The 27,398-nt window shown below is 47.7% G+C and overlaps 1 protein-coding gene across 1 annotated transcript in view; it reads left to right on the top strand.

Annotated features, from left to right (window-relative positions):
* The first annotated feature begins 3,763 nt into the window (after window positions 1–3,763).
* Window positions 3,764–27,398, top strand: part of CTNNA1 (catenin alpha 1) — a 114,679-nt gene continuing 91,044 nt past the window's right edge. Inside the window, exons 1-3 of the mRNA XM_067005529.1 lie at window positions 3,764–3,922; window positions 19,150–19,256; window positions 21,219–21,414. Of these exons, the coding sequence (XP_066861630.1) occupies window positions 19,152–19,256; window positions 21,219–21,414 (301 nt within the window). The 5' untranslated portion in view covers window positions 3,764–3,922; window positions 19,150–19,151. The remainder of the gene's footprint in view (window positions 3,923–19,149; window positions 19,257–21,218; window positions 21,415–27,398) is intronic.

Genomic DNA, 27,398 nt, shown 5'->3' with positions numbered 1-27,398 from the left:
GGGGATGCTGCTTTCTGGGGTAACCCCCAGAGAGAAGCCCACCCAGCTGCGAGGTCCCTACCCTGCCCCTGCCCCCCAAGCTGGCAGACCAAGGGGTGGGCAGCGAGGCAGAGATGGGCAGAGGTGACAAGGCTCTGCACCCTGTCACTCCTCTGTGGCTGCCCCGTGGCTGTCCTTGCTGCACGGCATGGCATCGGCTTGCAGAAAGCCTCTACCCCCTGCTATTTGGACCCTCAGATTCTTTTATCTTTTAACTTATTTTTACTCTTCCCATTGACCATTCAGCCTCTTCTGCAGCAACTTCTACCAGCATTGCTCTGCGTCCTTCCCACTTCTCTCCTTCATTCCTTTCATCTCCTGCCCTCTCCCATTTTCTCGATTCCTCCATTACCACCCCTCGACCCAGCAGTCCTGTCTTTACACTCTCACTTTGCTTCAACGCTGACTTCTCAGATATAATAAAACTGAAATGCTTGTATTAAAAAAAAAAACAACAAACTCACATACGCAAAGATCAAGTGTACACTTTGAAACAGGCATGAATGTATGCATAGAGCAACTATTTTACTTTCAGCAATGTTGTCACAGAAACAGAAAATCCAATTCTAGCTAAAGCACATCATTTAGACCCCGCGAATGCTGTGACTAGTAGACAGCACAGGTACACCAGGTGCTATATAAACAAGACCCTTGCTTGGCACACAAACCTACCCTGGGTTATAATGGCGAAAGGGCAGCTTTGCTGCTGTGACTACACCCACACGGGTATCCTTCGGCAGCTCTAGGCAGGGATTGCCCTTGTGCACACCTCTGACTAATGCAGTTATGTTGCCAGCAGTGCGCAATCGCCAGCCGTGGCCTGCTGTGACGTGCTACACCTCGAATTGCCCTAATAGAGACAAGACTGAAAGCGTTTGTTTGTTTTGTGCTTAACAACCTACCTGCGGTATCGCTGCAGCAGCCTCTCCTCCTCGCCTGTTCTCTCCCCGGGTTTATATTTGCTTTTTACCTAGTGATAAGGGGTGAGAAAAACACGGAGAAAAAAAAAAAAGATGAAAAAACTACAAGAAAATGGAATTACAAAACCACAAACATTGTTAAAAGGGAGATTCAGGGTCAAGCAGAAAACTTCTGACTCATTTCAGAAAATGGATTGGATTTCAACTGCTGGCACAGCCTGATGCTGTCTTAATGACATTTGCTGGATGGGAAGTGCTAGCTATTGTTCCTGGGTGCCTGTCTAAACAACACCCCGCATTTCAGTCTCGTTGACAGAGCCTGCCACCATGTTCCAGAGAGAGCTGTTAATTAAGAGACAAAGTCCAACCCCAACCTAGCTGGCTCTATTTTTACATGATTTTGTTTTTTGTTTGCCGAGTCTTTTAACTTGATCCACGAACCAACAGAGCTGCCAGCTGATTGCCTACTTTTTGCTTTGCTTTTCAGCAGCACAGTACAGAACGTGTGATTCTCCACCACTCCAGGCCTTCTACCTTTGAGTTTGTAGTTTTAAAAGGGATTTTTTTTTTAATCTGACATTTTGTCCTGAAAGGATGTGAGACGTGCAAAACCGACGAATGTGGAAGCCACCACAGGAGGCCAAGACATGATATTAAAAGGAGTAATGAAAGAAAGCAAGCTATTGAAGTGTAAACTCAATTTTACTGAGAGTATGCTACAGATCAGAAATGAGTAGTTTGAATCCCTGGTGCAACTGACACCAAAATATTAATGGTTTGGTACAAGCAGGAAGTACAAAGAGCTTAAAAATCTGTTTTCTCTATGTTTCTGAAGGGGAGTTTGTTTGTTAAGACACTGAACACCCTGTATTATTTTAATAACTAACGTTTCAGTATCATAATTATAGATCTCGCTTTCTGTCGATTAACTTTGCTCACAAGGTCAGACTCTTGATCCCTATTTTCTTTCTGGATTGTAAAAGAGTGGCATTGCATTTATTTCCCTGTCTTGGACCCCTTTCTTGGATTAAACCTGCAGGAAGGAAAAATGCAATCTAAATCGCTGCAGGACACCGTCTGTCTTCCTGCAGGAACGGCTTGTAGAAGTATGGCAAAAATAGGAAAGGGGGTCCTGTTAATGTCATCGAACCCAGACCCGGAGGAAAATCACAGTCATAAACCACTGCGTGCCTCTGGCTGGGGGCTGGCCACCGGGGAACGTGCATGAGCTGTTTGCTCCCTCGGCTAAATTAGAAAGCTCGGACGTACGCTCCCCGATGGTTGCCCAGTCTCTGTGTATTTTGATTAATATCAAAGGATGGAGGAAATAGATTCAGGTATCTCAGAAATATTGGTAAATGAGTCATGAAATGTATTAAATTTATTCATTTGTTTTCACAATCCAGTGCAAGCATAAGTTCTGCAGGGATATTTGAATTAAAAGTCATGTCAAAAAATACTGTGAAAAATCCCAGTCATTTGGTACAGGATAAAAATGGTCACTGACATTTTTCAAAGCGTTTGAAAAAGATTACTCCTTAAAGACAGCTCTTCCTATCCACAAATCTACCTCCATTGACTAACGTTCAGCTCCTAAAAGCTCCCTCTCTTCTGGCAGGGGCTCTGGTGCTGATTCCACCAGACACTGGAAATAGCAAACCCCAGCTCAGGAAATCCCCCACGTCTGCCTTGTCACTGCTTGGCGGTGCTTTTATGTCAGGGATTTCCTCCTGTATCCCTTCTCCTCTGCATTTTCATTATTAGAGACATTTGCATGAAAACAAGACTTTTCCTGAAAGCATCAGCTCTCAAGAATGTTAAAATACTATACATTAGTTTTCCAAAAGAAAACACCATTTTACATAACCCAGGAGGAACTTAGCTACGATTTTTTCTCCATTTTCTTGGAAGGCCCCTACCAGTTTTCCAGTAGGTTTGCTATCCTTGCACCCTGCAGCAGCCCAGGAAGGTAAAGGCAGCCTCAAACTCTTTTTATGAACTCTCACAACCAAGGGTACGATGGATGTTTTCTCTTGCTGAAATGAGTTATCAGAAGATTAATTACGACTCAGTTACGCCCCAGTCAGAAGCCATGGCTTGAACTTTGGATATCGCAGTGACTCGGGCAGCCTACAAACCTCTTTAACGGAAACAAGACATATGAGGAGTGGCTGAAGGGACTGGGGCTGCTTAGTCTGGAGAAAAAGAGGCCGAGAGGAGGCCTCACAGCTCTCCAACACTACCCGAAGGGAGGTTGCAGTGAGGAGGGCGTTAGTTTCACTTCTCAAGTGAAAGGACCTGAGGCAGTGGCCTCAGGTTGTGCCAGGGGAGGTTTGGCTTGGATATCGGGAAGAATTTCCTCACGGAAAGGGTGGTGGGGCATCGGGATGGGCTGTCGGGGTGATGGGGTATCCCTGGAGGTATTTAAGAGATGTGTGGATGTGGTGCTGAGGGACGTGGTTTAGCAGTGGACCTGTGTCAAGTGGCGGTTCGCCTAGATGTTTTCCAACTGGAGTGACTGTGTGGTTCCAACCCAGCTGATCGCTAACGTGGAGATTTTCGATACCCCAAGGAGTTTCGACTGAAAACTTTGATCCCACCCCAGGACCGAGGCGAGAGCTTTCGGGCCAGCCCCCCAGGCCAGCCCGGCGGAGCAGGCCCGGCTGCGGGCCCGGACCCCCGGGGCTGGACTCGGGGGGGCCGAGGGGAGCCGGGGGCACGGCGGCCCCCCCCGGGACCGTGCCCAGGCCTCCCCCAGCCCTCACCTGGCCGCGGGCGGCGCGGGGGCGGCGCCGCGGGGAGCGGCCGGGCCGGGCCGGGCGGCGCGGGGCGGGGAGCGGCGGCGGGAGGCGCCGGAAGAGCCCAGTGCCTCCGCGGGACGGCAGCGGGCGGCGGCCGGGACAAAGCGGCCGGGGGCCGGAGAGGAGCGAGAGTGCGCGGCGGGGCCCTCCGCCAGCTCCCCGGTAACTCTCGGGGCCCCCCGCGCCGCCCTGGGGCCGCTTGGAAACTTTTGGTCGGGGCGGGCCGGGGGGGGGGCCCGGCGGCGGGGGGGGGGGCCCGCGGGGGTCGCTCCGTGCCCGCGGCCCCCTTCGGGGGGAGCCCCCCGGGTCCCCCCTCGGAGTCCGGGCGGGGGCCGGGACCCTGGGGGCGGGCTCCGGGAGCGGGCCTGGGGCCTGGGGCGCCGCCCGGGCCTGGCGCTGGGGCCGCGCTTTGGGGCGTTTCGCCTCGGCAGGAGCCGGGGTTTCGGCCAACTCTGGGCGAGTTTCGGTGGCGGGGGGGCGGAGGGGGTTGGGGAAGGGTTTTGGCCCCGGGGGGGTGAGGTGCGATTCCTGGGGAGGGCTGGGGGTCGCCGTGGGGTGGGCTCGCGTGGTTGGTTGGGGCGATGCCTTCGTGGACCGGCACGCCTCGGTCGTGCTCCCTGCGGCCCCCCCTGAATCGAGCCTGTCCTCGTGCTTACACTGCTGTGCCCCGGCCCGGAGTCTGTGCCTCCATACGCCAAGCACAGCCTCGGCTCGCAGCTCCCCTTAGCCTAACTTTGTTTCTGTGCGCCCGCCTCCGCCCCGGCAGCATGCGGCAGGAGAAGTGCGGTGCCCCTGAGCTGGCAAAAAGTTTTGTCCCGCCGCTGGTACCCCCAAAGCGGGGTGAGTCGTGGCTCCTGGCCCGATTTACCTCAGCCCACGCTGCCTCAGGCCTTGGGGTCGCTCAGCGGGACGTACCGGCCTGCTTTTACCCCTACCTGCCCCACAGTACTTCGGGCTGGAAGCCTGCAGGAAAGTGTGTGGCTTTGGGATTTAGCAGGGAGCTGGGGGGGCTTGTTGGGCCTCCCCACTGGGCTGTGTCCCCTGCCGGAGCTGGCGCGTCCCACCCGGGCTGCGAGTGCCCAAATCCTGCTCCCAGCACCCCGAGTCCCACCCGGGGCGGCTGCGTTGAGCTAAGCCAGGATCTCTGCTGCTTCCCCTCGCCTCCCCCCCCTTTATTTTTCCCTTTGTGTTTTTGAGACGGGGGCTGTGTGAAAGGTGTTCCCGGGGCTCGCTCCGGTTCCTTGTTGTTTCCTGCGTTTTTCCTGCGTGGGAAGCGGGGGAGGTGGGAGAGGCCCTGCTGGCAGCGCCTTGGTTCCAGCGCACATCCTCCTCCTCCAGGCCTGCTGAAGGCTGGGGTTTCTCAGCTCCTGCCTGGTCCGAAATGGACTGAAAGCCCAGCTTACGGCCCAAAACGCGGGGTCTTTGGGTGCTGAGGCCGCGTTAAGCGTTTGGTGAGAGTTGTTTCTCCTTGCCGAATTGAAACTTCTTGTTTAAAGAGGGCATTGTTTTATGTTGAGTCATTAACAGTTCGTTATTCACAGAGAAACAGTTTTTGAAGGAAATGTCTTTGACTTTCCTCGGGAGAAACAGACGATGACTTAGTTTTTGTTTTTAAAATGCTTTGCCCTAACCTTGTCCATAACAAACAACGTGCCTTTGGTCTTTCGTGTTTTTTTCAGCCAGCTCTAATAATAGGCCTCTGCAACCCAGATTAAAAGTTTACCCAAGGTGGCAGGGGGGAGCGCAGCGGGCAGAGATTAGAAATCCTGTGATGGCTTTAAAATACTGAAGCGTATATTTACGTCTCGGTACATTCTCCGGCTTTGTGAAACATCAGCGTTTCCAGTGTCTGACGTGTAATGGCAAACGTTAATGTACAGCTTCTTCACAGGGCTTCCGTGGGTCTGATAAAGTGAACTGAAAGATGGAATAGAAAATTAATTTGTGTGTTTTCAGCGGCATGAATATCTTCCTTCTGCAGCTGTGAGATGGAGAAACTGATCTTGCAAAAGAATCCACATAAGTAGAAATGTTTATGGGCTGGAAATAGACTTCAGCGGAAAGTCAGACCCGCACTGAACTTGTATCTACTGTTACAATTTGATTTCTCAATTTCTTTTCTTATGGAGAGAATTAGTTAAGCTCGCAAACATTTAACGGCAGAAGCAATCTACTTGTCATAGATGGATAGCGAGGTCAGTCTAGGGTGAGGACGTACGAGGCCATGCCATCCTGTGAATGCACTTGCTGTATTGCATCAGCTTCAGTCCTGCTGGCATCTCGTGGCATTGCTGGACGCCAGAGGAAACGTGGTGGATAAAAGAGGAGTGATTGTTATTTTGTTGGGACCATACCATATTGAGACAAAGTCACCCAGTGCAGCGTTGAATGTCTGTTACTGTTTTCTGCTATCTTGCCGTAATTGGAAATTGCTCCAAGTCTCATGTTGTGGAACTTTAATGTATATAACCTTGAGGATTTGGGTTCTTTATTACTTCTGGGAATTCACCCTAATTTAGCTTTATAGCTAATCCGGAATAGCTCTGCTCAGTGAGTTTGTAGCTCGTGCATTGGTTGAACAGAATTGCAGCTTCACAGAAAGTGCAGATGTTTGATAATTACTACTTCTAGCTCCATACTATTTTAATCCAGCGTGTGAGACTGAAAATAAAAAGTACTCACAAAGCCATATACCAGCACCCTTGCTGGAGGAAGTAAACAGAAAAGATGAGCACTGAGGGTGACCTGGGGCACCGGGAAGCAACAGTGGCAGGTAGAAGTTGATGCAATGAAGTTTTTCTTTGAGGTAAAGGAATGGCAGGAGGCATGCAGTCACTGCAACTGTAAATGGGATCTTTCTCCTGAAAAACTGCGACTCATTGTCTTCCAGTCAGGGTGACAATGGGCGTGACTTTGTTTTCCTGTGCGTAATGGCTTACTATAGCGCTCTCCTATTAGCAAATCTGATACTCAAATATGATTCATAATTCCTCCTCGACTGTTCTTTTTAAAGAGCTAGCTACCTTTTATCTGAACATGATTACATATTTTTGTTAGTTAATCCCAGCTGCACCATGTAAAACATCTGCTGATCCTTTCACAGATGTTTATAAACAGCTCTGGTGGTATCAAAGAGGAGTAACCTTTTTTCTATGCTTTGTGAAGTGATAGAAATTATTCAGTATTCAGATCTAAACTACCCCAGTTTGCAAAGGGAGGTTCTCCACTAGGCCCTTGACATCGCCTTAATTCTGTTATAATTTTTCTAATTTATAAGACAGCTACTTAATTAATCATTTAAACTCAACAGAGTATATTTTGAAATGTTTTCTTTAAATCAGGCAGCTACGAATGGGAAAAGCAAACTTGGGGTCAGTTATAACTAAGGGGGATAACTTACCAAGGTAGAGAGTGGAACAGCAGTGAGAACATGAAACCAAACTGGATGCCCAACAGTTCCCCAGGAGGTCTGTTTTAATACATTAAACGACACACAGAGGAGGAGCGTTGATGTACGTGATGATCTAGGAGTGAGTTAAATTCCTTAATGTTTCCGAGGGGGTGAGCAAATAATCTGGAGCAGTGGCAGCAGCGTGGCAGGTAGGGTTTCACTGCTGCTAATGAGATACAGTTTTAGTTGTGTGTGCGTTTTTTCCAAACTACATCCAGTTTTCTAAGCTGTCCCTGCCTTGTTAGGGAGCGGAGCGGTGCTTTGCTGCTGGTACTTCAGAAAGCTTTCTGGTCAGCGGGAGCTGATGCCAGGGAGCAAATGAGATGGTGGTGTAAGTTAGGTTTGGGATGCTGCGAGCCCATTGGTGCGCCCTGCTCTGGAGTAGCCTTCAACAGCTATTTTAAGAAAAAGAGACTGAAATTAGAGGGCTTGTGGAGAGCCGATGAAGGATCGGGAGAAGAAGGTTTTATTTTATTGTTTTTCTGGAGATGTGAAAGCTTAGGTCAGACAGTTCTGTCCTTGCTGCTGTGCAGCACAAGATTGAGAGGGTGTTCAGGGAAATAGCAGATTTGCTTCTTTTCCATTAGTAAAGAAGTCAGTAAGAAGTAAAAAGAAGCGATGCTACCAGGAACTTTTTTTTAACCCTTGCCGTTGTACCGCCTTTCCCACCCCCTCAAGGGTTTGAAGTTTTTGTTCGTTCAGTTTTATTCTGGGTGCTTTCACAGGTGATAAAGCAGCTCTAAGGCTTTAAGGGAGGATTCTTCTTGTCCTACCTTTTTTTCTGGGTGATAAAAACTCTGCCTACAAGATCCACTTAAATAGTCTGCACAAAGGCTACACTAGCAATATAGCTTTGCATACCCAAGAGGGTCAGCTTAATTTTTCATGTAAACAAGGCTGAGCTGTGTGCCTATAAAATGGTGTTTAACCTGCGTAGCACTGGGCAAGTCAGTATTCATCTTTGCAAAGTGCTCTTGAGATTTTCAGCTGAAGCCATAGAAAGGTAATTTTTTTTTTTATTGACTAGAATAATAATTGTATTCAGAGGCAGCGTTGTTGAGCAGCAGAGGACAGAGCTGGCTGTGTGCTGACAGACGCGGGAAGGTGCAGGCGGGTCTCTGCTGCGTAAATGCAGCTCATGGAGATGTACAAGCTGCCTGTCCTGTACCATCCTTCTTGCAAATGTGTCATTGTAATGTATACTTGTAAAACTAATTTCCTTTGGCATGACTTGGAGACCTAGCGAGTCTCATTGCTCAATGTCGAGGAGTTGCTCGGGATCTTGGATAATTCATAAAATAACATTTGGTGATGGGCTGCGGGTATGTATAGAAGTGACAAGCTCTGTACAGACCTCACATGCGATTTGTCAGTGTGGAGAAACAGAGTTCGTTTCAAGCAGTACCTGGTGCTCAGGTGTTTGAGCCCAGGAGTCTTAGAATTTAAATAATTTATTTAAAGGATGAGAAGTCAGAACAACGAGCTGGAGATGGTGAGCGGGGGACTTGGTGTGATGTGATGAGCGCGGCTGAGACGTCCGCCCAGCCTCCCGTCCTGCCCGCGCGCCCCTCGCTGCGGGGAGGCCTTGGTTGGATGGGTCCCATCAGCTCCGTGTCGGTCGCCTGGTCCTTGGCTGAGGTCTGAAATTACAGGTCCGCTCATGGCCGCTGGCAGGTAACAGCACCAGGAGGAGGGAATAGGGCAGGAACCTCAGGGGTCATTCCCGTTCCTTCTGTGTCACGCTAGTGGCTCCTTGTGATGCCGTGGGGGTCTGATGGATGCCCTTAGGTGGTGGCCCTCCTCTGGTTCCCTGCTCAGAACTTCTGACCCTGGCCACCTTTCTCTTTATTGTCCCCCACAATCATTCAGCTTCCCTTCTCCATATCCCCCTCTATCTCTTTTGTGGGTGGTGGTAGTGTGTAACACCATCCCAAAACGGGAGGGGAACAAGCAAACAATAGAAGGAGCAAGTAAAACATAAGGAAAGGTCATTGTTTTTAATACGCCCAGTTCAATGACTTATTTCAAATCAACAAACCTGACTGGGAGTTGAAAGGCTTTATACAAAGAAAGAACACGCAGTATTCTCTGGGAGAGCAAAAAGCCATCATCTGGTTTGGTTGTATGAAAATGGCTGAAATCTCGATGTGAAGTATTGCTTTATAGCTACTGCCACTTCCACTTCTCGGAAGATGTGTTTAGTTACGAACCTCCGCTGTTACAACTGAAAACATTTCCTAACTAACATTAAGCAGCACAGCCTGAAAGCAGAGCTGTGGGGAGGGCTCCTAGGGCAGTGGGCTTAGCCATTACGTGTAGGTCCAGGGCACTTCCACTGCTCCCGGAATCCTCAAAGTGCTCTCATTTTGTACTGACACACTGAAGAGAGCAGTATGATTATTTTTTTTCTTCACTCTTAGCTGGGATTAGAGAGAAAAGCAATGAAATACAATGCGACAAACACCAGCAAAAAAAAAAAAAAAAGCAAAAAGCAAAAAGCGAGAAGGTTTATTTGTAGCAAAACAGAGTAATGCAAGCTAGTTGTACAGGGTTAAAATCTTACAGCCTGAAAGGGCTGGGGGGGACAGAAAGTTCCTTTCTTGTCTGTGTGTATCAGTACTCTGCCATCAGGTGGTTTAAGCACTTTTACTGAGTTTGCAGGAATTGGTCAGGATAGTTTGATTGTGTTTAACAGAACGTCGTCGTGGGTCTAGCAAGTCAGTGGCTGTCAGTGAAAGGTGCAGAGTTCAGCAGAACCCGAGTGCTGGGGGAAAGGCAGCGGGACAGGACAGGAGCTTCGTCTTGTTTCTTGTTCTTGAAGGTGAGGAGACAGAGAGAGAGAGAGAGGTGTCTTTAATCAGACTATAACTTTTTTTTTTTAACTCAGTAAATCACTGTTAGCAGATTAACCTCCCCTCTCTTTTTCTCCCCCTACAAAAACAATCAAGCAATGACTCCTTCCTCTCAAACCTTCCAGTTCCTTCCCCTTGTTTTTAGGAAATGTGGGTGGGTTAGTGATATTGCTGTTTTTTAAACCAAAAGTTGCTTTCATCGGCCATCCCCGCGTTAAGGCAGTGCCGGGCAGGGGCTCCTGTCCGGGCACACCGCGCTGCCCTGACTCCAGCAGGCTGCTGCGTACTCACAGCGGCTTCGTGCCTGGTGGGTCTGGTTGTGGCTCTGCAGACAGCTGTGGTGTGCATCCAAGAATTTATTACAACAGCTTTTTTTTTTTTTTAATTATTACTATTTGCTTTGCTCTTCTGGAGAAGCTGTGAAGCTGTTGTTGGTCCATCCCCTCCACCTTGGCAGCGTCTTCGGCTTTGTTCCGCGCTGGTGGGGAGAGGGGAAGGTGTTTGTTAGAGCATCCTCCCGTACGTATTCCTCCAGATAATTGCAGTCATTTAAAAGACACTTAGCTCATCCAAACAACACTTGTGTATTACATTCATGTTCGCTCTTCATCCTGGGGTTTGTTTTTGTGTTTTTTCTTCCTTCTTAACTAGCAGCATGTGTTGGTGGAGCTGCGAGTTGAGAGTTGTCTGGAGGCGTGCAATGATGGTGCAATTCTTATTCCCACGTAACTAACTCATTGTTTATAGTGAAAAGATGTTATTGAAAGTTGCCGTGTGCATAAAGCGAATTCCTGGGCATTATCACTTGTGGATTTTACTCCGTTCTTCTTTTTTTCCCCCACTAATTGCTGTGTCACTTCTTAGATGAGAGTTCCTGAATGAAAGCGAAGGCCTGGGAAAGAAATTCTAAATGACTTTGTTGAAACTTGAGAAAGCATTGTACTTTTGAGGAATCTTTAGGCTCACGTTCTTCTTTGCTTTAGTGGATGCTGCTCTCTCAGTAGCTTACGCAAATGGAAAAGGCAATGGAGAAACTGTTTTCTCACTTTTATAATATGGTGGTGAGTTCTTGCTCCGTAGTCTTCAGTTGCTTCGATGCTGGTGGTGCAATTGAGAAGAGTATCGTGTTTAGTCTCTCTTAGTATAGACTGTCCATTTTGTCCATGTTTAAGCAAATTCTTTTACCGAACCTCTAATTAGAAGAGTCTCATTTCTCTTCTTTCAAAACACGAGTGTCAGCTCAAACAGCTCCCGTATCTGCATACTGCAGTTCCATAATTGTTAATGAAAGCCCAGATGTAGGAGATGGGGTCAGCTGAAAGCACTGAAGGGTATTGCATAACAACGCGCCCATTTGGGAATGGAAATGTGGTTAGAGTGGGGTCAGATCCTGGTTATTTCTGACTCCACAGCTTAAACTGCACTTTTATTGCAGATGGAGAGCTGAAGAAGATCCGAATGAAAATACCCCGGGTTTGTTTGCCTTTTATTGCTAGCAATTGTTGTGTTGGTTTTTTTTTGCAAGCTGAGCAAGAATTAATTTTGCAGAACGGGCAAATTTTTGTGCCAACTGATAAAGTAGGTCAATTTATTACAAACTTTCAGGAATACTTGTGACAAAAATTCATTTGTTAAAAGATTGTCCCTTTTTCCTTACGTGTACTCACTGCTGACTTATATCAGTAACGGGAACGTGTGCTGGCGGAGCCTGGGCTTCGCAGGGGAGCGCTCTGTAGCCCCAGCCTAGTTATTACATCTCCAGCTCCTGTGGCTCCCCGAGGGTCTGAAACGCGTGCTCTAAGTGGCAGTCAGCTCTTCTCCCATTAATGGTTTAGGGAAGCTTTACTTCCCCATGGATCTGAGCCTCAGGGATGGGAAGAGGCTGGGTGAGCTTAAAGGGCTCTCAGGAGTGGCGCTGAAGTGGTCCCACAGATGTACGGCTCTCACCTGGGCTCTGACGTCCCCGCTCCAGCTGGGTCTGCTTGTTCTGTCTGCACGTGCTGTCGGCATAAGCTTAAATTTAGGGAGAGTGGTGGCGAGAGGGCTGGGGTCAGGGGGGTGAGGTTGCTTTCACTGCGGAGCTGAGTTAGTGAGGGGTGCTGCTCCTCTCTGGAACTGCGGGTGCGTTGTCCTTCTGCGTGGCTGCGGTCCTGATCCAAAGAGCAGCTGAAATGCATGGGTTAGAAATCTAGTGATTACTCGTGCTGATTTTGGAAGGTGTCTTCTGGCTGTCAGTATTGCATGTTTTGGCATAAATGGCACCAATATTTTCCTGAAGACGGAATGAGTGGGTTTACTGATCACGGTCATAGCTCCCTGCGCAGGCTGTGCTCTCTCCCTTCCCTAAATTTAAAGTTTTGCAGCTAGAATGTGAAAATAAATCTTGGTTATAACAGAGATCCTTTTGCTAAGGAGAAGTGTATGCATCTTGTAGAGCAGTGCCTGATACCTCATCAGTTTTCTTTGTGTGTAGACTCCTAGGTGAATTTTGGAAGCTACAAGCCATACAGAAATAAATGGGAAGCTTGTTGGGCCGTACAGCCTTATCCATCTGGACAGTTAAGCAGGCACGAGTTTGGTTCTTGCATCCTGTAAGGATATCATCCATGACTTGAAGCCTTAATGTGGCATGAATAAACCAGTAATTGCCCGTGCTTGCTGTGATTTGGCTTGCACCGCCATTCCAGCTCCTTTGAGGCAAAATAATGATGCCAGAATAGAACAATCAAAGCCTAACGCTTACGTAAGGCAGGCGGGAGGCTGCTGCTGGCAGTTACTGCTCCAAAAAAAGTTCATTTGGAGCTGCGCGGTCATTGCTGTGGTCCCAGGAACACTGGTGAGGCTGCTTCCATCTTCTTAAGGATAGCCAGAGGAAGTTGCAGGTGTGAAAACCTGCTCTTACAGAATTCATTCTTTTCTTTTTTTTTTTTTTTTTTTCTCGGATGCAAGTAAGTTACTTCACTCCGTGCTCCAGCAGCAGTTGGGAAGCTGCTGGGAGCTAGCACGTACCGCTTTGGGAAGCGTGTTGGGTGCTGACCTGGCGGTGGCCTCGTGTGCTTTGCTGTGTCAATGCGTGGAACAGGAGGAGAAACGGGAGCTGTAGGCATAACTGCTTTTTGCAGGGACACTGGGCGAGGTTGTAACTCCTAACTCGGTAGCAAGGTCTAAAGACTTGCTAAAGCAGCAGCTATGTGACGGTGCACGTCTGGGTGCTGGCTGACGGCTTCAGGTGGCTCCCTGCAGGCCTCCTGCACCGCGGTACCAGGGGTACGTGCAGAAAGATCCTGGGAGCTGGCTCTGAGTGGGCACCGTTCCTGCGGAGGCGCTGATGAGATACAGGCGTAGCCAAAGGGAAATTTCGTCCTCCCGCCTGGCTGGTTACTACTGCCTGTGCAAAAACTTGTCGTGAGGTTGAATACATTCAAGTGATGGAAATATTTTAATAATTAAAGAGTAGTCAGTGCAGCATCTATAGCTCGTAGTCATATCTCAGGTTGCGAAATCCTAATGCCAGAGCTTTCTGTAGAGGTAAAAACTTCGCTGCGTTTATGGTGGAGAACGAGATTCGGTAGCCGCGCGGAAGGACTTTGAGATTGCAGGTTATGTTAGAAGATGACTATCTGTTTTTAGTTGTGTATACTTGGCTTTAAATAAACAGCTTAGATCAAAACCACTTAAATCCTCCTTGGAAAGCACCGTGTGTGCCAAACAGCCCTGGCCAGCAGCGATTCCTGCACTGAGAGGAGCACTGCGTTAGGTGTGGAAGGAGGCAGGCGCTCACGGGGAGGCTGGGCGCGGAAAGAAGTGTTCACAAAAATGGTGTCGCTGGGGAGAGTGGTGGCAGTTCTATGAAAAACAGTTTTGAGCTGTCAGTGGGGTGTGAACCGGGTGCCGTAACCTTTCTCACACCGAGATGGTCACAAGGTTCACGTTTCGTGTGGATGTTAGGTACATTTCTACAGATCTTTGTTCTGCCTCGTCCGCCAGCAAGGGCAAAGGATCCCCGCTGATTATCAGGTGGGTTCGGCGCTTGGGTAATGAAACAAACCAAAAGAATTCCTTTGGGAGCGAAGAAGCGTGGCTTGCCTTCTGGCTGGAAGATGAAGCTGGGTTGTTGTCACGACCCCCCCCATGTTCCAGGCTTACGACCTGGGTGATGGAATAAGGGATATCCGTGTTACATCGTGCGGAATATCCAAAGGGACTCTGCGAGCACAGTAGAGGAGAGGATATAATTCAGAATGACTGTGACTGCATAGGGAAATAGGAGAGGAGGAAAATAATACAAAATAATGTGCTGGAGTACACATTGCTGGGCCTGGGCACAATCAGCTGCACAAAATGGGAACGGCTAGCTGGGTAGCAGACAGGGAGCTAAAATGGAGAGCGCCCTCCCAGGTATAGACAAAACACTGTGTCAGACTACTCATGCGACACTCTTGTTTGGTTTTTGAACAACATAATGCTCAAATTCAGCACGGAGGCTGTTGTGCTTGGCCCAGCCTTGTCCCCTGCTGCGTTCCTGAGACCACAGGTGGAATGCTGCTGTCCTTTAGAGACGGGCGAGTGTGCTGCGGTTCAGTAAGGCTTTTGGAAGCACCGTGTCAGGATAGCTGAAATTTGAAGACTGGTAGAAGATGATGGGTAAGAGGCTTACGGAGAGGCCAACTTGTTTGCTGCCGACGGCAGAAGGTGGTAGGGCTTATGCTGCAGCAGAGGAGCCCCACGGTTAGGTCTGTGGCTGCCCGGCTGGGAGAGGTTTGCTCTGGTCCAGAGCCCAGGAGGCTGGGGGATGTCCTGGTGCAGCGCAGGTTGGCCGTGCTAGCTCAGAGCTAGCTTCGGGGCAGCGTCCTTCTGCCAGGGCGAGCGGTGGCTGCGGGCCGTGCCCCAGCCTCTCCCGAGCAGGGCCGGGCGCTGCCGCGGGTGCAGCTGGGTGGCACGGCACGGCACGGCTCACCTCCACGCGTGCTGTGCAGTCCTGTGCCCTGCAGGCAGCGCAGCGAGCCGGCGAGGTGATGTGCATGGGCTGGGCTACCCCAAGAGCATTGAACCTCCGCGGGAGGTGCGTGCGGGGCTGGGGCAGGTTTGTGGCAGGGAAGGGAGGGTCTGTACTGCAACAGCGCGTGCTCGAGGTTGGGAGTGTAAGGGGAACCTGTGCTTTAGCTTGAATGGTTGATTTGCTGGAGGAGGCAGGGGGTGAGGTATCCAGGGATGGCTCTTGCAGAGATGCTATTTGGCTGGAAACTGAAATTTCTGGAAGCAGCAGGGAGCTTTGAAAGTAGCTTCCTTAAACTCATAATCTTTCCCCACCTGTCGTGGCCTTGTGTGCACGCCAGAACCAGTAAGGCAAAGTGCGTTACTCTGCAGCACCTCCTGAAACACCGAGCACCGTCAGGACCGCTGTAATGGCCTGAAGGGTTTGCGGTCAGCCTCCGGGCTGTGAGCGTGGTTTAACCTCGTGGCCTCGTGTCTGAGGCTGAAACAAGCAGAGAGCAGGAATGCCCTCCCAGCCCCGCTTGATGGTGGTTTTTTTAGCGGCACCTGGTACGGCTCAGCTGCAGCACCCAGCCCTGCTCCGTGTCCACCTGAACGTCTTTGTAGCCGTCTACTCTCCCCGTGGCTGCTTCTGCTAGCAGTGCTTGTGGCAGTGCGGTGAGCCAGATGGGCAGCGCGTCCCGCCCCGCAGAAATGGATTTCTTTCCCTCCAGCCAAATCAGTTCTTCCCCATCTGGTTAATCGCTCAGCCATGGGAAGAGCTCTGCCAGCACAGAGCGGGTGGGATGTGAAGACGGGAATGAGCTCCTGGAGGGCTGTGGGAGGATGAACGGCGGTTCGTCAGCAGCTTCCCTGCTGCTTTTGGAACCACGGGCTGGGCAAACGCGGCTTCTTGTGCGGTGGCGTCTTTCTGTATATTCCAGCACTTCAGATTCAGTGTTGCTCACTCTTTTCCGCTTCGTAGCACGCAGTGCTTTGTCCTTGAGAGTCCCGCCTGGGGTATGTCCTGCTCGTGGTAAGTCTGTGGCACGGGGAGGCTCCTCCGCAGCCCCTGGGCTGTCCCAGCTCCGAGAGCGGTGCTGTGCTGGCCTGCGGTGGCGGCTGGCTTCCAGGGGACGTTCGTCTCCGTTAGACATTACAGCCGTTGCACTCCTCCTGGGAATCGCCGGGTGTTCTCCGAGGGCACACAGCTGAGCACTGCCACACCGTGCGCTGACGCTGTGTGCTAGATGGCCTAGTTGGATCCAAGAGGCACAAAGCTGAGCAGGCACAAGAAGTGCCACCGAATCACAGCTTCCTCATCTCAGGCGCGCAGCCCTGCCTTCACTTGACCCTGGCAGCTGTCCCTTTATCCCCCCAAACCACCCAATTCACGTATGTGTTTGAAGGCTGTCGCCTTTTACTGTGTTCTTTGCAAGTATTTAAAGCGTTGTATTTACTGCAGCGTACAAGTGGTACCCGAGCTGTTGCTGCCAAACAGTGTGTTTGGTATCAAGCCATGTTTTTAAGGTAAACTTCAATAAAGTTCATACTAAGTGGTTTTATGGACCATTACTTTTGGCCAATTCGTGAGCCGTCATACGAACTTGTTTTCAGATGAATTGCCTTCATTATCCTCCTAATACAATTAATGTATCTTCTTGCCGTTACCTCCAGCCCCACGCTTTGTTTCTGAAAGAGGCATAACAGCATTAAATATATAGAAACAGCTCTTACCTGGAAACCTAATGGGCTTTCCAGAGCCCTGGGTATGTATCTCAGAAACCATAAAGGCTTTCAGCATATTTTTCTTGGCTGCTTATGTAGGCAGCATTCACAACCAGCTAACCAGGAGGGAATAAAGCAGTGACATGCCTCACTCAGGGCAGGGGGATGTGTGGGGGGAGAGGGGGGGTTCTGTATGCATTTTTACAGCCTGGCACCTGAAAAACTTACCTTTGCAGAGGGAAGAGAGCTTGCTGTCACTGACCTTGGGGAGTGGCGTGGACGTGCAGGATTTTGGAGAACCTGTGCCCATGGCTCCTGGTGGTGTGCTGAGGTCGTGCTGCAGCCTGCTGCTCTTCCCACGGCAGCCATGCTGCTCGCCTGCTGCCAGCATCGGCACATCTGGGCCTTGGCACGAGCCGGTGCAAAGCTGGAGCAGCAGAACAAAAAGGGGGAGACAAGGACAGTGACCTTGTGAGTCGCTGCCTTCGACTCGCCGTTGTTGCGGTGAGGAAGAGGAGGGAGCCTTCCTCCCCCTGCCGTGGCAGGGAGGTGTCGCAGCCTGGCCCTTTGTCTGTGCTTTCCAGCTTTTTGCTTTAAAACTATCAGGAGTACTTCACATGCTAACATGATCAACCTCTCCTTATTCCCCTTTTCTAAGCTTTCAGCTTTTAAAGTTTGTGTTCCCTGCAGCAGCGTAGGCGCCTGGGGCACGGGAGGGAGTGGAGAGGTTTGTGCAGGTGAAGTGAATGCTCCTGCCCTGCACCTTGCGAAGTTGTGCTTCAGTATGTGACTGCATGGACGCTTTTCAGGGCAAAGATGTGTTTTGGTGTTGTAGCGAGTGTTTTATCGCTTGCGTTGCCACCTTGGTGTCAGACACTGGCCGAAGGCGCTGTTGGCTGCAGCCAGGTGATGCTCGGCCCTGATCTCCCTCCCACCTGAGCTTCTCAGGTGCCAGAGATTTTGTTTAAATGGGAAGTAACAGTTCGTGTGTGTGCTGCTTCTGCTGTGTAACTGTCCGTGTTGCTATAAAACACTTAGTTGTTGGTGTGTGTTGTAAACATGGTTGGGTACCAAAATTAGCGCTTTGCCTCCTGCTTCTTAAAAATAATGGGACGTCGTGCTCGCCTGGCAGCTCGGGGACATCTGGTGCTGTCGGAGCAGTCTGTCTTCTGAGATGCTATGCAGACAATGTCCTGTCCAGAGCAAGGTTTAAAAATACCAGCTAATAAGCTTGTAAAGCAACTCTAACAGCAGGTGCTTAGCAGAAGGGGGGAAGGAGATGTTGAGAACTGATTACTTTTCCCAACTTCCTGAAAACACTGAGTTTCAAGGCTACGCCGAACCCAGGTTTGTGTTTGGAGGACAACCTGAAGCGGGAAGAGCTGAATCTGTCGGGTCTAACGTACCATGAACTAGTTTTGTGCGCTTGTTTTAACTGAAGCTGTAGTTGTGATTATCAGGATTGTTTGCTGTGCTATGCAGTATCATGGTGTTAACCTAGTGACTGGGTTTCTATTTTTCTGAGAAAAGGAGAACTGTTGTAGTAATTTCACTAAACCTTTTCTGTAATCGTTTTAGCAGTTCCATCGGGACGTCGGCATAAAAGCGCAATGGGAAGGAAAGGCTCAGTGACAGCTTTTAAGAGATCTCTTCATGCCAATCCGTTTTTTCCCTCCTATATAAATGTTAAGGGGAAGTGTAATAGCTATCTAAGTTGCTGAACATGAACCAGCTGAATTTTCTGGCTGCGTGGGGCTTACCTTACATTTGCTGTTTTACTCCTGTACTTAATGAGGCTGAATGGGATGAGCGAGTTGAGCTAGCCCCCAGCTCCCTGCTTGCCGAAGCATTTGGAGCACCGATGTTGGGTGGTGCTGAGTAACTGGGGCAAGCCAGCAGTTGTTGGGTGCTGCCGGAGTCAGGATCTGGCTGGCCCCAGGACCTGGGCCGGCTGGCCCCAGGGGTGGCGGCGGTCGGCAGAGGTTATCTGCTTTGCCTCTAGCTTCATCTCTCCAGTCCCACCTCGCCTCTGAGGCCCTTTTTCATTGCTCGGGGGCCGCTGATGAGTAGCCAGTGCTACCTATCTCGTCATTGTTCTGATTCACATACTGGGCCTTTGGGGTGGTTGTTTGGTTTTGCTGTTTTCATGGTTTTACTTTTCTAACCAGAGCACACACGCAGTGCCTGTATGTCATAGCAAGCAATTTTACTTTTTTAGTTATCACCAGCTCAACCAACACTAATATTTCCATACACACTGTAGACTTAATTTACACAGAATGGCCGTGCTGCGTGTTTAATAGCCTCTGGTTTTATATTGTTTTCAAATAAATGCCAATGGAGTTAATCAGAACCAAGTTATTCATGGAGCTCTTTTCTTCTAGAAATGACGGCTGTTACTGCAGGCAACGTGAACTTCAAATGGGACCCCAAAAGCTTGGAGATAAGAACACTGGCGGTTGAAAGACTACTTGAGCCTCTTGTTACACAGGTAAAAAAAAAAAAAGGGGGGGGGGAGGGGGCAGGGAACAACCTTCATAAGATGATTACCTGTTTTGATGTACTATTTCAATTAACTAAGTCAACTTAGATTCTAGAACACTACAAAACTAGAGGGGGGGAAGCACAAGTCATTTCTTCATTCAGTTTTATTTTAGCAGAATTATTGGGCACAACTCTGTGCTTCCTCAGCACCTAGTAAAACTCAGTATTTCAATGAGAGGTGCAGAAATGCATTTCAGTAACCAGTGTTCCACTGTTATTGCTGTTTCTCACCTATATTTTGGGTGGTATGTTGCTTATTTGTCGCATCTTTTTAAAAGGCTGTGTTGTGTCACTTAGAAACTGATATTCAGGAACGACAGAAGCCCCTTGCATTGAAGCCATTAGTGCTTGTTCGAAGCAAGGTCTCATAAGTTTTCTTTGAGATTACCTATGATTATTGTTCCCTTTGGAAAGAGATTCAGATAAATGGTGAAATTCCAAGTGGATTGTTTTATTAATTTTAAGGCAATGGGGCAGCAGTTTCCTGTGAGGGAATGCTTGCAACCCGTTTATAGCAGCCTTGTGTTGTATATTGGTTACAAACCCCTCCTAACTGGGTCCCACATGAGAAATATGCTTTTACGGCATTTGGTACTGTTTCAGTACATCTTTTACAAGCTATGCATGCTTTTTTGAAATTCTGCCTACGCTTCTCACTGGATTTGTGAATAAAAGCTTATTTCTGCATGGTGTCTGTTGCTCAATGAAATGCGCAGAAGAATATAGGGAGGCTACAACGAGTCTTGTAAGTGTAAGCTGTACCTTCTGGGCATTTTGAAGATTCTTTTTCCAAAAATCTTTCTCCTCCACACCTTTTGAAGTGTACTCAAGAATTAACTTATGTCTTCTGGTGTTGTTCTCCTGAACTGTGGCATTCTTAAGGTGACAATACGAACTGGATGCAGCCTGTGCAGAGCAGGAGCTGAAATGATTAAGTTCTGTTTCCAGTGTTTACATCCCTGTAATTGCCAAGTTGCAGTCCATACTTGGAAGCAAGTTGCCATTTGTTCCCCTCTAGATGCTTGGCTGGGCAGTTGGTGATCTGTGTTGCTTTGAAGCCAGAGTTGCTGATGGAGTCTTTCCTTAACAGAAATAGTCCTAATTTGGCAAACTTAACTGAGCAGACTTGTTCAAAGGACCTTTTTGTCCAAGTTCAGTGTCTGTAATTCATTCCTCAAGTAGCATAAAAGGCGGTGCTGGCAATCCCAAATTTTGGGAATGATGAGACTGACAAAACACAGAGAGGAAAGCTGAGTAAATTGCCTTGCTGCTTATCATGTATTACAAATAGTTGCAGAGCCTACCAGATAGAAATGCTTCCCATTAAAGGACAGCTGATGAACTCGCAGCTGATGGGCTTTCCCTCTCTGAATCAACCTGAACTAACTTACTGAGAAGATGGATTCAGCTCTGAGGTCCTTTCTTTGCTTTGCATTTAGTTGGCTGGCTGTAATATTCACTGTTTTGAACTGAAAGGATATTGTGTTGCTAGATTTCTGTAGATAATGGCTTCAGCCTTGTTTTAAGTCTTTTTATGCATGGAGAACTATCCCAAACTAATTATCCTCAACTTGGTTCTTTCTAGTGTAATGCCAAATAGCTGCGGCCTGTTAATGAGATTGCAGTTCATCAAAATACAAATAGAATTCTATTCTTAAAACCAAATTTTCAGGTCTGCTTCTGGTAAGAAAAATCTCTAAGTAGTTTAGCTGAATTTATAAAGCTCATCTAATGAATCAAAAAGCATGGTAATGTTTAAAGAGAAGTGAAAAACACTTGTTTGCCAGTCTGCCCTTTGGAGCTGACAGTAGTGGAAGTATTACAAATATGCTGTCTAAAACCAAAGAAATGCTTGTGACCTTACTCTCATCTGAAACTAATTTTTTTCCCCTTCTGTTCATAACCTTAGGTTACAACATTGGTTAACACAAGTAACAAGGGCCCCTCTAATAAAAAACGAGGGCGCTCTAAAAAGGCCCATGTTTTGGCTGCTTCAGTTGAACAAGCAACAGAGAATTTCCTGGACAAAGGAGACAAGATTGCGAAAGAGAGCCAGTTCCTTAAGGAGGAGCTGGTAGCGGCTGTGGAAGATGTTCGCAAACAGGGTAAGAGAGATGCATCTGATAGCTTTTATCGAACAAGAATTTTTCATAGCAAGTAGAAATGTTCCCGTTACCCTTCGCTGTTATTTCTAATGATTATGCTCCTGTTTACTTGTGTAGATTCTCAGCTTGTCTAGCTGGCTTCCTCTAGCAAAAATTATTAACTGGGCTTATGTGGAAATCAAATCTCCCAAGCAGAGGTTCAGAGGAGAAAGAGAGAGGAGGACTGAGTCTTAGAAGAGCATTTAAAACTCAATTTAGGCTAAGAAGCGACTTTCCCCCCTACAGACTGCCACCTATAAGTGTTATGGAACTAAGTCTCAAATACTTGTCGATTACCTTCTACAAAATTCAGATGTATTCAAAACAGCATTGTAGGAGGAAGAGCTGAGTATTGACTTAGAACTGGATGTCTTGAATATGCAAAATGTAAACAGCGACAAACAGAATGCAAGGACTTTGATTAAATATTCCAGACTTCCTCCCCCACATCTAGTGTTGATTTTTATCATTTTCCTTGTTGCTTTCCTTGCAGGTCTTTTCCAAGAAAGCCTATGGAGCTGGCTTACTCTAAAATATGCACTAGTAAATGTTGTTGCTCATAAATCATTTATCATTCTTCCAGTCATGAGCCTTTTCTATGCTTCAGTGAAACCCAGTCAACTGGTATTAATGGTGGCTGCTGCAAAAAAAAAAGAAAAACTCATTAGCATTAATTACTTGTTTGTAGCTGAAGTTGCACAGTGATGAAATATTACTTGAAAATGGCTTTAAGTTCTGGACGAGCCTGGTTGACAGACCAAAGAAAGATCAACATAAGAAGGCTGCAATGTAAAGGGCTAATTGAGTTGGCTTAATTTAACAACAAGCAACAGCAAAAGAGACCCCATTGTCTCAAAGGCCTTTAATTCTTTGGTGCTTGCTTGATTGCTGCTCAGTATTGGGAGTCCGAGTTCATCTGTGTATATTTTCACATTGCTCTTAGTGATATTAGTGTGTGAGGGAGGTGTACTTAGTCCTTGGGTTTGCAAAATTGCATTTTCTGAATTTGTGGTTGTATTCTACAGTGAGAAGCTGGTAGGAAAGACTGCTACAGGAAGCTTCAGTATGACCCTTTCACTTCTTGGCCCTTGTTTAATTTTGAAACTATGCGGGCTTTGTGCCAAAACTTCCCCTGGTCTCTGACGGAGGAGCTGGAGTTCAGAGCTGAGAGGTGCTGGACAAAAAAGGCACTGCCACCTGAATGTCCTTCTGCTGCTTCCTCCTGCTGAAGGAGGCTTGCGTGAGATCTGGTGCACAGAGGGGACAGCTGAATCCGTTTTGGGAAGCTGCATGGGTGATGGTTAGGCTCAAAGATGCACCCGATATGCCTGGTGCCCACAGCTGCTTGCTGGCTGCAGGGGCAGCACCACTGACTGAAGCCCGTGTCCCCGTCACGGTGGCAGTGCCTGGGCAGGTGCAGCAGAGTGGAGCAACCTTTTGTAAGGAAATAAAACCTTTGAGATAATTAGAAGCAAGTGGTGGAAAATGAGACAGCAGGCTGAGGAAGGGAGGGTTATTGTTGCCGTGCCCAGGGGTCTGTGCTGGTAGGATTACACTTCTGTAGTGCTAATGACAGGAGATACAAATTCACAAAACCCATTTATGTACAGGCTCTGCACATCAGAAGTGCTTCCAGTATTGTGGCAGACCAGTTGAATTCACGAACTGGAGAGATGAGAGAAGCGTAGTACCAATGCCCCATGCCTGTCTGCATTCAAGGGGCGATTTGAACAACGCCCTCAATAATAAGACTAACTTTTGGTTAGTCCTGAAGTGGTCAGGTAGTTGGACTCGATTTTTTTGTAGGTTCCTTCCAGTGGAACTATTCTGTTCTAAAGCCTGCTCATCAGCTCAGCAACCCTGGGTGTTGGTACGTTTGTCTGCCTTTTGCAATGGGAGGCAGAAGCAGAAGAGAATCACAGAATGGTTTGGGTTGGAAGGGACCTTAAAGATCACCTAATTCCACCCCCCTGCCATCGGCAGTGACATCTCCCACCACACCAGGTTGGCCAAGGCCCCATCCAGCCTGGCCTTGAGCACTTCCAGGGATGGGGCAGCCACAGCTTCTCTGGACAGCCTGTGCTAGTGCTTCAGCACCCTCATAGTAAAGAATTTATTCCTAATACCTAATCTAAATCTACCTTCTTTTAGTTTAAATCCATTACTCCTTGTTCTGTTGCTATGCTCCTTGACAAAGAGTCCCTCCCCAGCTTTCCTGCAGCCCCTTTAGGCGCAGGCAGGCCGCTGTGAGCTCTCCCCGGGGCCGTCTCTTCTCCTGGCTGAACAACCCCAGCTCTCAGCCTCTCGTAGCAGAGGTGCTCCAGCCCCTTGATTCCTTCCTTCCAGCAACTCTGGATGCCTTGGTCAGCAGAAGGGTGATTGTGAACCGGCTGTGTCTCTGAAGGCAGCAGTAGGATTATAGATGTATAGCCCAATTTATCTTCTGCAGAAGACAGGAAAATAGAATTAATAATGCCTCTATTTAGAGTAGGGAGAGGTTTAGATACCGTAATAAAAAAAGACGAATGAATGTAGACAGAGGTTATGAAGATGATTAGGACAATAGATAACTTGTCTCATCAGAGAAAATTAAAAAATTTTTTTTAGCCCAGCGAGAAGATTGAGAGGGTACACGACTTTAGTGAACACGCTTGTTCATAAAACCCATTTGTTGGGGGGTAAAAACAAAGAAGTGAAAAGAGCTATTTAGAATGAGTGATAGTATGGCTACATACTAAATCAATGTAAGTGGATCACTTCAAAGTCTTCATGATTTTTAGAATGTAAGAATAAATTACAACTGGCTTTAAATATTAAACAGCTTCATGGAAATCCCAAAGTGGGGTTTCTGGCCCTTTAAGGGTTTGGACTTTTTGACTTACTTCGAAGTAGTGAAACTTCTTAAACGAATATTTTTAAGAGTAGTGGAGACAAAGAACTGAAGTTTTTTTTTTTTTTTTCAGAATAGATCCTGCTGTGGTATAGAAAACCTGTAGTACTGGGAAAATGTCTGCTGTGAGCTCTGTGATTTCAGCATCCTTGCAGTGTCTTACATTGATTTTGGCCGTTCTGGCTTTGCTGGGTAATGGAAGGGGCAATGACGGTCTTGCCCTGCCTTACTCCCCGCACTGCAAGCTCCTGTTCCCGAGCCTGTTGTAGGGTTTTGCCCTCTTGGAAGAACTGAGGACTAGTTGTACATTAACTGGCCAGCTCTGTTGGTGCTGTTGGGCAGTTTTGGAACCAAGGAGGTTTCTGGTCCAGATGCTTGGCACTGTGACAGGCTGCAAACTCTGGGGTCAGGTAGGAGATCTCTGTCAGGTTGGGCTGACCAAGGTGTTCCTGTTCTCCTGCAGAACTGGCCATAGTTCACTTCCTCTGTATATCCATGTGAGTGTGAGGATCCAGGGTGGTAGCTATCTTCTTACTGTTGCCTTTCTTCCAATGGTAATTTTACATGACAGGCCAAAAATTAAAGCTTAAAATTAGAAAGCACAAGCCTGTGTGTAGGGTTTGAGGTAAGAGAATGGATGGTTTTATGAGTCCTGTGGGTTTTGATCATGCTGCATGGTTGTGATTGCAGGGAAGTGGACAGACTGATTCAGCATGGTTCCTTTCAGCCCTATGTTTGAGTAAGTTTTCTCCAAAACTGAACAGTGGGGCAAATTATGAAATTGTAAAGTCTTTTTCAGCTGTACTTCACACAAGACGTGCAGCTTAAGGATTTTAAAAGACCAGAAGGAAGCCAGCTGCATGAATAGCTTCAAGTTAAACACTGAATTCTTCTTGGAAAAACTCAACTTTGCGGCTCTGTTGTGACCAGTTAGCTTAATTTCTTAATTAAGGCTGCAAAGAGTTCTCACTTGTTTTCCTGCAAGAACAACGTTTTAGGAGTATGCCACTCCTTGTGTTAGAAGTAATTCCCCAGCCCAGGACTTGAGATCTTTGAAAAGTGGTAACCCGAGGGAGCTCTGACACAAACCGCAGATGTGTGGTACACGCAGCATATGGATTTAACTGAAGATAAGATTAAGGAATTAACAAAGCTTTTGTTTTCACAAGTATCAATTCCCATGTTGATATGGCAGAAAGAAGTCTGAAATACAGGCTTAAAAACAGTCACTGGCTGTCTGCTGGAGGGCAGCAGAAGCTTTATCCTTCCTGCTAGGATGCCAGGACAGCCTGTTCCCGCCCTCGTGGTGGCCAACGAAGGTGGCAGTAGGGAAGATTGGACTTCAGTACCCAGGGTAATAAAGTCTTCAAGCTGTGGCTTTATCCTCACCGTCACTTGGCAGGGAATTGGCAGCCGTGGGGAAAATGAGAGAGGGAGCCATGGGCAGACAGAGGCACGGGGTGGGAAGGAGCCGGGAGCTGCGGGCTCACGGGCTGCGAGCACCGACAGTGACCCAGGCGAAGGCAGGGCTGTGCACGCTGTGTCTGCCGGACCAGTACAAGCGGTTCATTGAAATGCTGGGGGAGAGCGTACAGGAGCTGGCGTGCTGGTGGCATTCCTTGTGTTTCTGATACCGTGACAGGAGCAGCCTGCAGACAGGCTTTAAACTGCAAGGTGCTGAAGGGCACGAGATGATGCATGGGCATGAGTTTGTGGCTTAGGGAGGGGGGAGAAAAAAAAAGCGTCGGTGCCTGTGTGTGTCCTAACTGCACGTAGGGCTTCCCTGGCTCGCCTCTGCCCATCTCCTCCTCCGATCAGCGCCCAGGCGGTGCTCACATAGAGAAAGCTTTTCTGTCATGGTCATCGTGCACCACGCTGCCGAGGAGGATTAATAGTGCTGTCTGAAAGTGCTGTCAGACCCTGTGGGCATAGTGGGAATGAGACTAGAAAATGGTAATTTTCTTTTGATGGACTAAAATCTTACTATTTCTGAAATGGGCTTTGTTCCATTAGATTTAATTGAATTCTTAGCGTTTTATTGACAAGATCATAGTATGGCTACCATTGCCTCTTCTTCCCTTAGCTCTCTTTTATTATCTCTCCCTTATAATATCGAGTGAAAAAATCTAAGGTGGTATTGGAAAAACAGATTACTCATGTAAGAATTCATATCAGCTGTATAATCTCAGTTGCAGTCTGACTCTTTTGCAGTGTATTTTTTTATTTAAGTCTTGAAATCCTACTTTTAAACTAGCTTTGTTGCTTCTGGCTCCAATTTGAAAATGAGAAGATCATGTTGGTTCAGATTCGAACTCCTAATGAACACCCACACGCAGTACCTAGCTGTGTACAAAGGTCAGGGCAGCGTTCCCTACTATCCTTTGAATCTAGTTAAAATAACTACACCTGCTGAGAGTTCTTTATAAAAAGTCTGAGAGTTAGCTTTCTTTAATTTGTGGAGAAAAAAAAAAAGCAACAACTTTCATCTTCCATTAATTCCAGAGAGCTGGTTGTCTTTTGACACTCTGACAAGCTGTTTGAAACTTACTAAATCTTTTAAAATCTCTCATTAAAATAAAAAGGAGTAGTGTTGGTTTTTTTTTTTTTAAGACTGGCATATGAAATTATGAATTAAAGGATGGGTGGAAGGTAACTTTGTTTTTTAGGGTCGTTTTAGTGATTGCTGAGATTTGAGCGAAGTGAGTGACCACCTCCAGGTTGTTTGGAATAGGAAATTGGTGAAAACAACATGACTGTTTTGGGGGGATTGGGAAAGTGAGAATTTTACATGTGGATGAAGGGGGGAATATTTGTCATGAGCTTGGTTGTGGCATATATCTTAAATGCTGAGATTGTTTATCAATTTGTATACTTGTGGTCATGAAATGAATTTCACTATTATTAGTCTCTTCCAGAATAAATAAAGAGAGAGTCCTGTCAGCTACATAATTTCATAATTTCATGGCTGGTTGTCATTTTCCAGCACCGGAGGAACATTTGTCTTTTTCACCAACTGAAAGACTAAAGCTCTTAACGCTTGTTAAAGTAATGAGTC

This window comes from Anser cygnoides, chromosome 14 (assembly GCF_040182565.1).
Source record: "Anser cygnoides isolate HZ-2024a breed goose chromosome 14, Taihu_goose_T2T_genome, whole genome shotgun sequence".
In the NCBI taxonomy this organism is placed as follows: Eukaryota; Metazoa; Chordata; class Aves; order Anseriformes; family Anatidae; genus Anser; species Anser cygnoides.
This window is presented reverse-complemented; position numbering and strand designations above follow the sequence as displayed.